We start from the raw sequence: 16,261 nt of genomic DNA on the forward strand, positions 1-16,261 counted from the left end.
AAAAGTAAAAACACCTCATCAGCTCAGGAAGAGAATAACAGGAAGACACCTGGCTGGTCAAGTTCGATTTATTAGAAATTCCAAATTATCATGAAAACGCTTATATCTAGAAACAATAGAAGAGCCGTTTAAAGCCTAACAAAATCACACTCTCTGATTGAACCGTCTCTATGAACTGTCTGAACCAATGGATATCCGCGGCCCCAAATGGGCCCCACATATTTTTGCCGCAAGCTACTTGCGCAAACATGCCACTTGGGGCTAAGCCCCCCTTTATTTGAATCCTAGAAACACGCCTAAGTCGTACCAACACATGAAGAATTGGGTCCAACTATGTTTAACTGGGAGATAGCACACTCTGCTGGTGAGCCAATGTTATTACACTGAGGTCTATGAACGGATCTTCAAACCACATGCATTCTCCATTTAACCTTTCATCCATCGATTTATCTTTCCATATACATCCCTTTTTGTTTCTTGCCCATCCTTTTGCACACCCACATACCCCTCTATGCATCCCATGGCTTCTTCATCCACCTGCATTTCCCCAAAAAATGGATAGGGGAGAGCACCAGTAGGCTATTGTAGTGTAATGGCTAGCATTATAAATTATAACATGACTTAATGACTTTCTACAATATTGTAGAGAGCATGCTCACTCGCTGGTGTTCCATTGGCTAATGATGTGGGTCAATTGAGGAGAGGGAGAGAGAGTGCAGTCTTGTTCTGATGCGCCTTCATATGGTTCCTATGGCGATGAGAGTCACATGGCTGGCATAAAGACAGACTGTTCTGTTACTGTTCTGTGTGTGGGTACGTGTGTGTGTGTGTGTGTTTCTTGAGGCTAAGATAAACAGAGTGTTCTGTATATGACGTGACTAACATGATCATGTCAAAACAGGGATTCTCTGTCTAATTTCCACTGACTGTAACAGCCAGGCTAAAGCACATGGTGTTCACTCAGAGCTGTAAAATTAGCACTCTTCATTAAGTATAAAACACGTTTCAGACAGAGTTGTTTTGATCATATTTTCATACATAGGCTAATAGGTTTAATTGTGAAAAACAAGTCCAATGTTATTATTTTGTTACAATTTTCTTTCTAAAACACAAAATGACATATCTAGCAGCATAGCTCTTCATTTAAAGTCTTGTGAATTTCACTAATTGATTTTCTTTTAAAAAAAAATACTATTAAATATTAAGGTTCTGAGAAAGAGAGGTTGACAGTTGCAGTGGGTGAACCCAGGAGAATGGCGAAATGACAGCAGAAATCTTAATTATATTGTGGATAAGAGGTACAAAGAGGGGAATGTCCAAAAACTAAAAGAACATGGTGATGACTCTAATCTTGAGACAAAATCTAAATGTTGCAGAATCATTTATCAAGTCATCTGGAACCATGGATGAGACTTGCAATGAGACTTTTGGGTAGAATAAGTTAAATTGGAGGGACAACACCCCCCCCCCCCCCCCGTTATAAATAAGGATTCAATCAAGAGCACTATGAACATTTTGCTACTGTAAATTACTGATTCATTTTCTGTCCCAGCAAGTAGACATGGTTTGAACTTACATTAAGTATCGTATTGTAGACATTTTTGCATAATCTCTCACCGGGCCCTCAATCTAACCTCCTCACACATACATTTACTTACAGCACAACAATAGACAGAACAAAACTGAAAACATCTTCAGTTGCTACTTGGTTTCCATGCTAGATGACTGCAATCTTGATCTTAAACCCCTAAATATAAACTTTGTATATTTTCAGTATAGACTGAATTCAATGTGCAGGCAGCAATAGGCTGTCATGTAATGGCACACAGGGCACCCAAGGAGTTACTGTTTTGAACGGGCGCCATCATAGGATTGAATCCTTAATCACGTAAAATCTGCTAAATTAACTGACGTACAATAATGTGTTTACGGTTAAGTGTTTGGCCCCTTTATGGGGTATGTGAAGGGTCACTGGGACCACTGCATAGAGAACAGGACTTTGGCTAGTTAAACAAACCTACTAACCTCAAACACAGCTCATCTGCCTCCCAGAGAACGTCTCTTAATTATTAACTTTTAAAGCATTACATCTGCTTAATCGCTATCTTTATCAATCCTGTTATGAAATATGTAAAAAATAATATATTCATTAAAGGACACAGCACTTGTTTTTCTTTAGGTATCACTAATGGTGCCGAGGGCGGATACGGCCGCTTTCAGGCTCAGATTAAAGTTAAGCAGCCCAGAGATCGGAAGAGGAGCTAAGTATTTGAGGTGAAGTATTTGAACAGCAAAGAGATGATCTGCATAACCTATGACCGTCCAAATGAGGCTCGAGGACAGATCATGGGTAGGTGGTCAAAGACAGAAATGGTGAGAGGTGTGGAGGACACAGAGGATAGGGCAAACTCAGGGAGTGGTGAAACAGTGAACAGTGGAACAGTGAAAGAGATGTGGAGAGGAAGAGGGTTGGATGAAGGGTGGCATGTGTAGGGGGGGAATACAGTGTGAGACACAGAGATAAATCTCCTAAAAGCCAGCTCCCCCACCCCCCCATGGGCTACTCCAACAGTACACGTACAATATGACATGTTGTTGTTGTTGGGAATGCGACACTACCGAGGTACTATTGGATATGGAGGTTGACAGTTTGGGCAGAAAACACATACGTGTGACTCAGCATCTGCTCAGCTGTTACTGCAGCCCTTCAGAGCTCACAAGGAAATATATATGAAGCAAATAAATCAAAGAATGCCAAGATAATTTAAACTTGATTATTGAGGTAGGCCCAAGGCCTCTCTCCCTGGTTCCTATGCCTTTCCTTCCTCCCTTATGCAATTAATCTTCAATAATCTCACTTTATTTCTGTCCTATATTGTCCACAAAGCCATTAATCTCTTGCCCAACACCCACAGAAGGTGTAATCTCAGGATGTAGCCTACTGTTAATGGTCAGAACCCTTTTTACAACAGCAACTGCCATTTCTCCTCTAGAATGCCAACTATGAGGCAGTGTGGTTAAGGTGATTCCTGTAATTTAACCAGCCCAAGGATTATGGGATAAACAACAGCAGCAAATAATCAAGGTTCAGATCGGCCAGTAGAAAGTCGGTTTGATGAGGGATCTAGCTAATGTAGACTAGAATAGTTCACACATCAATCACTCATCAGATGGGCTTAAAGGGTTTGTTTGTAACTTGGACTGAATATGTCCACAACACATCGATACAAACTTTTCTGGTAACCAGGGGGGTATTCCAGAAAGCAGGTTATGCAACATAACCAGGTAAGTTAACCCACCAACTGATTCACAATATTGCAGCAACCTACTGGCAATGTTGCTACAATGCTGGGTGTCAGCTGGGCTCTTAACTTACCCGGGTATGTCACATAACCTGCTTTCTGGAATACCCCCCAGAAGTGTGTCAATAAAACAACACACACACACACACAGATACGTATGCAGACAAGCATACAAAAAAATGGCTCCATAACATTACTATCTGATTTAAACAAAAGCTAAAGAAGAGATTTCCCAACTCAATTCCACAACGTTTTTCAAGAAGACAGAAATGTGAGGATATAGGTTAGATTTAGAACAACAAACTATTCCAAATCCCAAAATGTACAACAAATAAAATAAAAAGATTGCACCCAAAAAAGCTAAAATGTTACTATTCTTTTTGTTTAAAAGGAATTTAAGGCTCAGCTGAGACTATTGTCATGTTAGGTGCAGCCAAGTTCTTCACCATGGCACATGTTGCATATTTAACTATCTGTAGAGTAGCAGCCCTGGGTGAAATACAGATCAAATAGTTTGAAGTGAGCTCGATTTACCTCAGTTTATTAACATATGGGACTGTCCTATTGGATTCCTTAGATGTTATTAAGTAAATCTGGCATACCCCAAGCAGTTGATTGTATTTGTAAATAGTATATGACTCAGGTCAGAAGTAGAAAGGTTGAGGTGATTTTGTTTTTTGTCTCCCATAGTAGAGAAATTGACTTTGAAGACCCACAATGTTAAACTTCATACGATATGTTATCTAACAACAAAACATTATGCAAATTGGGATGTAACAGTCAAATGTTATCACTGCCAAAACTGTTTAAAAGTGTTGGTTAAAACTAAACATTGTCTTATTTAAACGTAAAAAAATTCAATCACATGATGCACATAAAAGGGTGAGATGAAATGTGACAACATTAGACAACCATGAGTATTAAGGTCTCCCTATTTCATTATATGCACTGAATACTGCAATCTCACCTTTTTATCTGTCTTTAAAAACCAATAGAAGCACATTAAATGATTTATACTATTCAAAAATAATAGACACAAAGGTAAATGCTTGTATTTGTCTGAAATCTAGATTTAAAAAATTACGTATTTTTCCCAAAGAGGCCCTATGTCATATGAGTAATGTGTACACAATCAAGATTTGGACGCAGGGACGATTAAAGAAGCTTGAAGCCACAGTGAGAAAAAACTGTTTTTGATTGTGTTCCGCTCGTGTTCCTACGTTGATGCATCCTTCTCTCCAGCTTTTTCTTCTCTTCTTCCCTCTCCTCTCACCCAGTATGGATGTACTTCTCCTTCATCTATTGAAAGTTTTCAAGGGGTAAAGATTCCCGTGATCCTCCTCTACTGCCAAACCAAAGTCCTCAGAACACGGAGAAGCCAATCGGCAAATAGACTTAGGCAGGAGAAGGTCAGGTCATTTGGCAGGTGGTTTTACTTTCAGTCAGTCAAGTGGTGCTGCTACTTAGTGGAGGTCAGTGGTTGAAAGGTCCTCCAGCAGGCAGACCAGGGTAAGCGGTCAGGGTGGGGAGAGAAGGGTGTTACAGGCGCCATAGAGTTGGACGGCCAAGTGATCTTAGCTGTGCTGGTGGACAGAATCCCTACCGGAGAGAAATAAATCACTGTGTCACAAAACAAGGTGTGGCAGTCAAAGTGTGTATTTGGGTGTGTGTGTGTGTGTGTACTGTACATGTGTGTTTGTGTCTGTGTTTCGGGTGCCTGTCACCTTTATGTTGTGTAACTCAAATGTGTGTCTCCACATCAGTGTAGCCGGGCAACATGTCGCCATTGGGGCAGCTCTTCGCCATCGGTGGAGGCAGCATGTGGTCGGCGCTGGGGTCCTGTGGCGCGCCCTGCTGGCGTTGCTGAGCGCGGCGGTGCACCAGTGGCACAAAGAACAGCACCATACCCCCCACCATGGGGGGCACCCCCGCCAGGTAGAACGCCACCTGGTAGTTACCAAAGTAGTCGTGCAGGAGACCTTTTGGGGGGAGAAAGGTGGGAAAATAAAGAAAGCGATGGAGGCGGACATGGAGGAGAAATGGGAAGAGGAGAGTGGGAATTTAAAAAAGAAAGGTGGAAGAGAAGGGAGAAGAGGAGAGTAAAGTAAAGAAACAAGAATGTAAGATGCATCACAATGATCCACTTTGTTACAATAGGCCAGCCAAGCGCCATCAGTCCAGCGGAACAATTTGAAAGAATTTCTAATACTTCTTCCTCGGCCTGGCAGTAGAGTATAACTCTTCATTTTCTAAAGGCTGTATACTGGATGAGTCATGGTCTGTTTCTCTTGGCTGCATCTCCAGTCTCTCGTTCACCCAGCTGTTGTCAGTTGTGTAATCACCCTGCCCTATATATATATATATATACAGTACCAGTCAAATGTTTGGACACATTTTCCAAAACTTTTGACTAGTACTGTATATATATATATATATATATATATATATATATATATATATATATATATATATATATATATATATATATATATATATATATATATATATATATATATATATATATATATATATATATATGTTTGCTTCTACTTATGTTCTGTTTGTCGGTTACACACATATCGAACTACAGGCATGTGACGAATGTGCCTCTGGTTAAAGAGGTGGACGGGAGGCAAAGTACTTTCTGGAATGGAATAGTCTGCGGAAATGAGTAATCAGTAGAGTGTGCAAGAAGAGGAGTGAGATGGAGCAACATTGTCTGATATTTCCCCCAGATTTATGTCCAGCTGGGATGTCATTGGTCTAACTCCCCTCTGCTTTGACCAATGGCCAGGATGCCTCTCAGAGAGACTGAGAAACGGCACAAAATAGATGAGGGGGGGGAGGGGCACTGAAAGAACAGGGGCGGGGGGGGAGATAGAGGAAGACAGAAAAGATTCAGAAGTGAGAGGAGGGTAAGCCATGCCTGGATTGCAGTCAACAACCCATCACTAAACTATGAGTCTGTTTATCATACTCACTACCCAATCCCTGACTAAATATATCACTCTCTAATGCTAGAACTGAACTCAAAAGATCTCTCCCCATGGCTCTCTTTATAAATATTTCCTCCCACACTTCTGGCAGTTGTCAACATTATTCATATTATACCATAAAACAATGCTTATTGCTGCAAAGTGTTTGTTAAATAGCACTGCTGTTGGCAAGAGGCAGACAGACTGGGATTTGATCCTAGATCATGCAGACACGCTGGGACTCCAAACTAACTATTATATGGACACGCTGTAAAATATTCCAGGATCAGCACACATACTTGCCAATATATCTGATCTGATCTAATACCTAAATATAAATAAATACATAAAGGTTAGGCTACCCACCAGCGATAGGAGGTCCAGCGGTCATGGGTAGTGCCATGAGGCCCAACAGGTAGCCAATGGCCTGCGAGGCCTGCATGGGGCCCACCAGCTCGAAGGCGATGGGGGCCATGATGGTGATGAAGCATCCGTCACACAGGCCCAGGAACACACACACCACCACCAAGCCCTCGAACATTGTGCACTGGGGGATCATCATGGACATGAGGCCCAGCACCATAAAGGATGCCACCTGGGGTAGAAGAAGAGTTCACCTTTAGATTTACATTTAGTCATTTTGCAGACGCTCTTATCTAGAGCGACTTACAGCAAGTACAGGGACATTCTCCCCAAGGCAAGTCAGGTGAAGTGCCTTGCCCAAGGACACAACATCATTTTGCAGGGCTGGGAAGCAAACCGGCAACCTTCTGATTAATAGCCCGATTCCCTAACCGTTCAGCCATCTGACCCCCGCCCCCACCTTTGAAGGAGGTGTTTAGTAGTAAGGTTGAGATTGAAGTGTACCTCTTCTCTTGTTTCTCACCTGCATGTAGATCTTCTTCACCCCTGGGATGAGATCTCCAACCTTCCCAAAGACGAGGCGCCCCACGCCTGAGGAGGCTCCGATGCACACGAGAAGGACCCACTCTTTCTCTGTCTCCTTGAACTGCTCCTTCACAAAGTTGATCTAGGGAGGGTGGGACAAAGCGCATATGGGAAATTTGGAACAAGTATACTTTATAGTCCACTTCAAGTCAACAGAATGGATAACTACCTATTTGATCTCTTTATATTGCCAAGATGTGCTGGCTTCAAACTTTGAATTGCTTTGATCATTTCAGAGGGCTTTGGACACTCAAGTACTGTACATTGTAACAAAACACACATTCAACAGGTTTATAATTTGTTTTCATGAGTGTTACTCCCATGTTCAACACCCATATATCAGGATATTTAATTCAATGGGACCCTGTTAGAGTGGGTGGGAACAAAAGTCAAATACATATTTCCTTATATATATATATATATATATATATATATATATATATATATATATATATATATATATATATATATATATATATATATATATATATATATATATATATATATATATATATATATATATATATATACACACACACACAACAACAAATGTGTCCATCCTCCCTCTTTTCCACAAAACTTTGGAACAGCAGGACAGGAAGGGGCCGAGATATAGGTGACAAACTTCCCATTTTTCAACCCCCTCCCATCTAAACGACTCCACTCCAAAACAGAGTGTTCTAAAGCCTTTCCTGACCAGAAGCTGGGGAGCGCGTGTGAAATAGTGGCGCTGCTTTGAAGGCCTCCACATGGCAAAGGAACATCAATGACCATTGGATACTGCACTAGCATGTTTAGGCAGGACTTAAAGGACAGGTTTCCTGAAGTTGCTTGGCCTCGCGTTCCTCCACAACAAAGACCGGGGTCTTGTTTACTTCTGACCCACAAGCCTGAAACAACAGGCCCTGGCAGAGGGAGGCCCAAAACACCAGACATCTGTTGGGAAAACTTCCCAACGTCACACCCTCTATCTTTCATTTTTCCCTCCCTGTCTCCCTCACTATTTCTTTCTGCCTCCCCAGACTAATGTTCTTCTACCTCTGTTCTTCTACCCCCCCTGCCCCCTTGCTAATTGTCTCCCACACCATAGGTTACCACCCTCTCTCCGGTCCTGTCTTTTCTTCTTTTCCCATATCCCCTGTGGTTCACATACACATTGAAGACAACCCCTCTACTGGGTTGTACAGGGTGTTACTAGATAACCTGAAACCATTCAATAGCAACAGTTCATCACTGTAAAACATACTTAGAGGCAGACACAATAACAATTGCATTATGTTACAAAGAATTCCAGGTCCTTACCAGGTGGATGTAGGGTACAAAGTACCCTAGCACTGCAGTCGCTACCCCAAATGCCCACACCCTGTAGGTGACAATGTGGAACACTCGCAGGTTAAAGTACTTCCGCACCTGCACCAGGCCTCGGCTCAACCAGCTGCCCCCGGCGGTGGCAGGCAGATGGGCAGAGGGCTCAGTGGGAACTGGGGGTCCCGGGCCTGGAGCTCCGTGAGGGAGAAGGGGCTTGAAGGTGAAGGCCAGAAAGGCCTGGACCAACATGAAGATGCTGAGGATCTGGAAAGTGTGCTTAAGGCCCAGGGGCTCCACCACCTTCTTGAGAAGCACTGGGAGGCCCATGGAGAAGAGGCTACTGCCTGCTGTCACCACCCCGTTGGCAAGGCCCAGTCGACGGCGGAAGTAGTGCCCCAGAATGACCAGGGAGGGCTGGAAGGCGAAGGAGGAACCGCAGCCGAACAGGATACCGTAGGTGAAATACCGCAGACTGAGGGAGCTGGGGGAGGTATGGAGAGAGAGAACATGTAAAGAGGGAAGATAAAGGAAGGGATGGAAACAGGGAGAAGGGATCATAAGCAGAGGGATGGGTTGTTTTGTATGGGCTGATGAGCAGAAGTAAACAAGTAATACCTATCTTTGCCACTTGTTCACACAGTGCTATGGTTAGCAAACTTACTGTATGTATAGTATTGAGTTTCTTACGTTGCAAAGGCGCTACTGAGAAGTCCTATGAAGGCCACTAGGGCTCCACCAATAGCAGTCTTCCTGCAGCCAAAGTGGTCAGTGAACATGCTGACCACTGGAGAGCAGAAGAAGATCATGCCCATGGCTAGGGCCCCCACCCAAGCTGGGGAGAGAAAAAGAAGGAGAGAGGGATGTGGGAAGAGAAGGAGAGAGAGTATGTAAAGGGCAGAGGAAAGAGGGAAGGGAGAGAGTAGCAGTGAAATTGTTTAGTTTACAAGGTTACCCACCAATGTTATTTATAACAACAATAGACAGCTTATCAACATTTCCACCAAAATAGAAGCAGTACAGTTCCATTGATTTGTGCTCCATTATTATTAGTGTACCGTCGCCATGACAAAGGCATTGTAATCGACAACATAATCCTTATATCACCACAGTGTGCTATACAGTTCAACCTTTCTGAAACCATAGGGCAACCCAGACACCACTTAACATTGAGATTTCTCCCTCATGGATTTGAATGTAAACTAGAAAATGTTTAAAGCATAGAGAATTTGAAAAAGACACCAATTAACATGAAACCATGCTGTTGCTCTCTCATTTTGAGGACATTCTGACTCCACAGTTAATGTCTTAAATTGATTCCTTCCCAGTGTCTTTCCTTATGCATGTTGAGAGAGACATGTTTTCAAAGACAGTGAGGCAGGCCCATTTAAATGCAGACTGAATTTCCATTCACCTGCTGTCTGTAAATTAACATATGAACCTTGTATTCAATGTTCAGCAAGGACCAAAATGAAATGGCTGAATCTGCTTTTAACCTCTATAACTGGGGGGATAGAAGGGGGGGGGGGACTTGTACAGGGACACTCTACATAGTTTGTAATCTGGCAGTCGACCACCCATAGAAACAAACTGTGGCAGTCTGTCTTCTTTTATGCACACACTACACTCTCTCTCTTAGGTGCATGCTCTTCTAACAGTATTTTGTGAGTATGTCAATGATAAATACAGGTGTTAAACAAAGTCAACTTTTATAAAGCATAATGTCGCTATCCGTCTGCGAGGGCAGCAAGAAACGGACAGTCTGAAGCCACAACCCACACCTGGTCATGGCGGTCGAGGGGCAAAGGTAACTTTAATGTGTGATCTGCTGTCTGCTCCAGATGTCCACAGAACAGACCGGGTCGATTAACAGGCTCACTGGTTACAAAATTGGCAGCGTGTTAATGTGTGTGTGTGTGTGTGTATATGTGTGTGTTTGAGAGAAACTGTGTGCGTGTGTTTGAGAGAAACTGTGTGAGTATGTGTGTGTGTGTTTGTGCGTTGGTGGGAGTACTCAGCAGTCATCCTTGTGTAGCTCTTGGCAGCCTTTTAACAGTTTCTCCTCCATCTACCTCAACAACCAAAGCAGCAAGCAAACACGCAGTAAATGGGTGTTAACGACGTGTACTGAACAGTAGATGTTTTTGTGTGACTTTGAGATGGAGCTTGGCTTAGTGGCGTGGGGTTCAAATGTACACGCCAAGGTTATATATCTGCTTCTTACGTTCCATGGCAGCTGAAAAGTTACAGTCCAGCAGAGTTCTGTTGGAAAGTTTTTGAATGTTTTCTGCTTAAAGAAAGAAGGAATTTTCTAATGTGTATTTTGTACGACTCATTCAAAAAGTTGGTTACTGTGTTGCTGTAGGGACTAGTGAACTGTAACGTGTTGTGTATCCCTTGACACTTCAACTTTTAATAAACTTAAGTTTCCACTTTTAGCCAAGCAGCTGCTGCCTGGAAATAACTTTCAATACAATAACGGCCACTTAAACAGACACAACTGCAAAGACAGGATTTTCTGAAAATACCTCAATCAACACTGCTCCTGTCAAAGTCACTAATATTTTAATCTCCATGTAACATTCCCTTTCCAAAAAATATTAAACACTCGGTCATATGGTTACAATTAGTTACTTGCATTGGATTTGTCTGTGGATTTATAGGGTCTGACTGCAAGACATCTGCCTACACACCCACATAGGTCTGCAGCATGTTCACTCCCTAAAATGTTTGCTTATTGTTAGGAGCCTGAAGGTCTTTCATGGTATTCCCAGTGATGCATAGATCCATTTATCAAAACAGGGAACTGCCCAAAGCCAGGATCCGCACAAACAGAAACTCTGTTCCGTGTAAGTTGTTCCGTAAGAACTATGGGACCTTTTTGAAGAAAGCTGAACTGCTTCTAGGCTAACATTGTTTGTGTTGTATGTGAGTGCATGTGGTGTGTGTTTATATGAACAGAGGGCTTGAAATGTGTATTTATGCTTGTCTCCATTCTTCTGTGTAGGTTCAGGAGAAGAGAGCCTTACCCTGTTGTGTTTGATTACATACTTTGGCAGCAGAGTGCTCCCCTTTCGCTGAATTCTACCATCTTTGTTTTATAGCCTGCCAGTAGAGTGGACAGTGTATTGATTGGGATGTAGGGAGGACTGATGTAGCGACAGTTGGGAAGGGTCGAGAACAGGCTCGCAGCTAAATCAATGACAGATCACATATTGTAGAGAGGCCTGAACTCTTGACTAACTTCTCAGACTTCAAAACTTTTAAGCCATTACATTTTCCACCCCCTACCCTCCTTCCATGCATTTCCTCTTTCAACCCACCCCTCTGTCCAAGCACCCTTGAGCAACTGGAGAGCACTGCACTCATTAGCAGGGAATTAGGTCTGACCTGCTTAGAAACAATAGAGAGAGCAATGGAGGGACTGAGGGGAGAAAAGAGGGGGGAGGCAAGATGCATTGTGGATGACAGATGTATAACGACAAGCCGGCTGACTGTCTGGCTGGCAAACCCTCATCCCCCCTTCCCCCAGAGCCCACAGACTGGATGGCTAGAGCCGCCTATGCCAGGGAAAATCTGTGCGCTATTTAAAGGGACAGCAACCCATCCCTTTATGTGTGATTGTTTTTTGCTTCATCTCTCCTTCCTCACCAAGGGTGGGGGGCAAGGCCAAAAGTTGAAAAATCAGATTTATTTGCAAAAGTGTTGTAAAGATGATCGGAAGTCTGTTGCCTGGGGGAAAAGAATGCCAAAGCAACATGCCAAGCCTTTCTTTGATTCTCCACTTATCCCTTGTGTCGTCCCCCCCACCCCTGTGAGTTGCAGGGGAGAGAGAGAGAGAGAGAGAGAGAGAGAGAGAGAGAGAGAGAGAGAGAGAGAGAGAGAGAGAGAGAGAGAGAGAGAGAGAGAGAGAGAGAGAGACGGAGAGAGAGAGAGAGACAGAGAGACAGAGAGAAAGAAAGAGAAAAATAAGAGAGAAAGAAAGAAAGGAGTAGAAAGAGGGTTTGTGGACAATGGCCCCTGATCCGATTGGCCATATGCCCCATGGAATGCCAAACATGCCATTTTATTCCTTGAGCTTCCAGTAAGGATGTGTAACTGACACAAGAAAAGACTGAATAACACTCACCATGTAATTATATAATTTGTTTTCCATACTGTAAGTATCATGACAGTACCATTTCCCATAATAGCTATAAATTCACGACTACAACTTCAGGTGAAACCTAATCTATTTTTTTCCCCATGGGTAATATTTTTCAATTGTGCTCAAACAGAGACCTGATTCTTGAAGTGTTTATTAAAGCACCTTGAGCTAAAGCTTGTTACTCTCAACATTGTTACTTTGGCAGTATTTGAATGCAAAATATAATCCAATAAATACATTCTATGTACTTTTTGCCATTACAAGAGGAGAAGAATATCAAATGTAGGCACCATCGATAAACCCACCTCTTGTAGTTGACATCTTACAATATGTTTGGTAATTTGGTAATATGTTTTGGTAACTATTAAGAACACAATGATTAGATTGGTAAACAGTATTCACTCAGGCTATTTTAACTTTCGATCCTGCTATGCTTGGGCCATTTGTACTCTCTCACAGTGGCAGAATGGGTTTTTGCTCTTATTTGTCACTCCATCAGCAGATGTGCTGTAGCATTGAAGGCTTTGGTGGCTGCCGCATCGATTCTGCACATACCACACATAAAACACCTTCCATTAGCGGTAGGTTATCGAAAGGTTGCAGCCTTGCCTGTCGAGCCATATGCACCTTGACAAAAAAATCTACCTTCCTGTCATAGAATCTCTCTCTTTCATCGTGTTTTCATTTTTTCTCGGCCAGACTCCTATCCTTTGCTCCTCCACTTGCCATGTGGGGGACAAACTTGGATCCACCTTTTCTTATTTGACAAATGCCCCATTAGATTTTATGATCAAGTTGATGACTTACATTTGTCAGCCTGTATCACAGGACACATTCTATACATAGAGTACATGACTAAAACGTGACCTGGACAGTATGGACAGTCACTGGGTCTTGGTCTCAGGAAACGATGAATGTGCATCAAGAGTGACTACAACCAGTGTGGGCTGGCTGGTCTTCAGTACCAAGAACTTGGTACTATAGTACTCTTCTGCAACGCATGGTTCCCTGGAGTTCCAATTAGATGTTGGGTCTTTAATCTAATCCCTTGTGATATGAGAACAGTGGAAGAATTTTTCAAGATTAAAAAACGTCAACCTGGACTCAAAACATTACAGGGACATTGCATACCAAAAATGACAACATTTAATAATTTGTGTCACTCCAGTTATTATGCCCCTGAATGTGAATGGAAAAGGTTTACAATGAGATTACTGGAAAAGGCAGAAAATATTTTTCAGATGTCCTGAAACTTTCATGTAGTATAAGAGGTTAGACCTTCTAACTTTAATGCAAAAGATAATATGATAACTAAAGAAAGGGGGGGGGGGTATATAAGAAATATTTAGGACTAAAAGCTATGAAGACCCATCAGGTGACATCAGATGTCACAATGTTGGGCATCCTGGTTGCTCTCATGTTAGAATGCATACTACCTAGACTAATGGATTACCCTAATGGCCCAAAAAGATACAGTACCAGTCAAAGGTTTGGACACATTTTCCCATTGTGTCCCCAAAAAGTGTCCAAACTTTTGACTGGTACTGTATCTAAAGAAAAGTAGACACAGAGAGTAGGCATGTTAAATCCCTCATACCTGCAACTAGATCTTTCACTAAACTGGCTTTTTCTACTACTTTCTCCTCAAATTTCGCAGGCAAACTATGCCTCCTTAAATCTGGTTCAGCCCTGGCTCCAGGTTTAAATAGCCAAAGATCAGCTTTCCCTCCTTAAATCCTAATCTACAGCAGGCCACCCTCCCACACACACACACACCACCCCCTAATCTGCCATTCTCTTCCATGTCCAAATATATAAAAGGCCATGCAACAGATGACTGACAGATGATGCAGACAAGCAAGGGATGCGTGAGAGCTAAAGTCTGGTATTAAAAGCCAGTCTGTTATAATCCACAACAGATTGTCTGAAGATTGAGGACATAATAAAACTGGGTACACTTGAACTGAAACTGACGACACAAGATCACAGCATGTCATACATACCATGTAAAAGGCAGGAAGGCTGTGCCTTCAAGTTAAAAAGCTGAATGAGGTTACAGGTACAGTTTATCTGGATAGGTGTAATGTCTGTGGAGAAGGTCTCCAAGGTCTCCAGGTGATCAACGATCAGTTATAGTTGGCAGTAGGCTTTATGGCTACAAGTTAACGTTTTGAAGTGGTCATACATTTATCTATTCAATTATGAAAAGGAAGTTGAAATGTGTTCTTCAATTGAGCAAATTATAATGATAATAAAGTCAAATCAAATTATTTTATGACAATGAACATTTTAAGGACTTTAAAGATAAATATTAGGTAATGGCATAACCTGATATACCTGAATTAATGCAATGCAATGTGAGTTTCGATTCCTCCTCTACCATCCACCAATTTTTAACTTCATCAGGTTCCCCAGAGGTCACTCACCTACTCTGAACTGCGACGTCTGGTCGGCATGGTCTCTCGCCAACATCATGTGGAGAATACCGAAGGAGTTCTGGATTCCGAAGATCGATCCATTACACCATGTAGCGGCGAATACGACTAACCATCCAAATCCGCCCTCCGGTGGCTCGAACCCCGCACCGTGTCTGGCTATTGGGACTGGCGGGGACTGTGCCTCGGAACTCGGTGAAAGGGCAGGCTTTAGTCCCGCTTCAATGAGCTGGATGGTACTGTCATCGTGTGCGATTTTACACTCGGTGTCCCCTTGACCATTCGGTGCTTGCGGATTCGCTTGATCTTGGGAGATACCTTTTTCCTCCATTCCTGAATCTGCAATCTGTTCGGTTTGAGTCTCGTCGCTTGCTGTGTCGGTCTGATTGTCTATCCCGTTGACCCCCATCGTCTCTTGGCCAGTAAAGGGGTTATTGTTGGTCTCCGTGCGCAACCCTCATGCACCAGACACCGGCATGAAACCTACAGCACCGACGGGTGTCTTGATCAAGGCTGAAAAGTGGAAGATGTCAATGCTTTTAAAACCGGTAGGTAGTAATGGAATCGTAGCAAAAGTCACAGCATCAACTTCAAGACCTCAAAGTACAGATGTAAAATTGTTTACCCTTTTGCAATGAACAGACAGTCGTCTGGGTCTAACACAGTTATCGAGTCCCCTCATATAGATATGTCCTCTCTATAGGCTAGTCCAGTATTTTTCAACACAATGCACGACTCCCAAAACATTTTACCATTGCCGCCCTGCTCTGTGTAAAATATGGCTCAACCTCGTTTCAATCTTGTCCATGCACTGCGTTGCCGTCCAGCCGCGGTCCACATCACATCCTTCAATAAGTAAACAGATCCCTGTAGGCTCCGCCTCTTTCATTTGTTAAATGTTTATAGACGCTGTCGAAAGATGGTTACATTAAATCTGTGGGGGTTCTGTCTGAACCACGGCGTGTCAACACACAACAACCTTCATTCAACAGATTGCCCCCGCCTCCGCTGACTTCCGCCACCAATGGCCGCGTTGTGGGATGGATCTACCATACCTTCATGGGATAAACGAAAACTCGAATAGCCCCACCCCTTCTGCACCCTCTACCCCAATTGCTCAATTTCCATTGGAAGACACAGTTGCAAATC

General features: G+C 42.8%; 1 protein-coding gene across 2 annotated transcripts; it reads right to left on the minus strand.

Moving 5' to 3' along the window:
• Nucleotides 1-52: 52 nt before the first annotated feature.
• Nucleotides 53-16,134, minus strand: slc16a2 (solute carrier family 16 member 2). Of its 2 annotated transcripts, none has more exons than XM_084669085.1 (8): nucleotides 15,865-16,134; nucleotides 15,104-15,625; nucleotides 9,221-9,365; nucleotides 8,528-9,014; nucleotides 7,164-7,307; nucleotides 6,644-6,872; nucleotides 5,027-5,281; nucleotides 53-4,901 (listed from the first exon to the last, which is right to left on the minus strand). In XM_084669085.1, the coding sequence occupies exons 2-7, from the start codon at nucleotides 15,519-15,521 to the stop codon at nucleotides 5,043-5,045; spliced, it is 1,662 nt and encodes a 553-aa protein (XP_084525211.1). In that variant the 5' UTR covers nucleotides 15,522-15,625; nucleotides 15,865-16,134; the 3' UTR covers nucleotides 53-4,901; nucleotides 5,027-5,042. The 2 variants fall into 2 exon arrangements, with proteins under 2 accessions (XP_084525211.1, XP_084525201.1); XM_084669075.1 differs by having other exon boundaries at nucleotides 15,738-16,134.
• Between the last annotated feature and the right edge of the window lie 127 nt (nucleotides 16,135-16,261).

This window comes from Hypomesus nipponensis, chromosome 1 (genome assembly GCF_054491055.1).
Source record: "Hypomesus nipponensis isolate SF chromosome 1, ASM5449105v1, whole genome shotgun sequence".
Taxonomy (NCBI): Eukaryota; Metazoa; Chordata; class Actinopteri; order Osmeriformes; family Osmeridae; genus Hypomesus; species Hypomesus nipponensis.

What these genes read in the sequence shown, in the direction of transcription:
- slc16a2 (XM_084669085.1), bottom strand. Translation starts at nt 15,521, where the DNA reads ATGGGGGTCAACGGGATAGACAATCAGACCGACACAGCAAGCGACGAG. An exon ending in GACGTCGCAGTTCAGAGTAG is followed by an intron (nt 9,366 to 15,103) that starts GTGAGTGACCTC and finishes TTCTCTCCCCAG; the next exon opens with CTTGGGTGGGGGCCCTAGCC. An exon ending in CGCTGGACCTCCTATCGCTG is followed by an intron (nt 5,282 to 6,643) that starts GTGGGTAGCCTA and finishes TCCCCCCAAAAG; the next exon opens with GTCTCCTGCACGACTACTTT.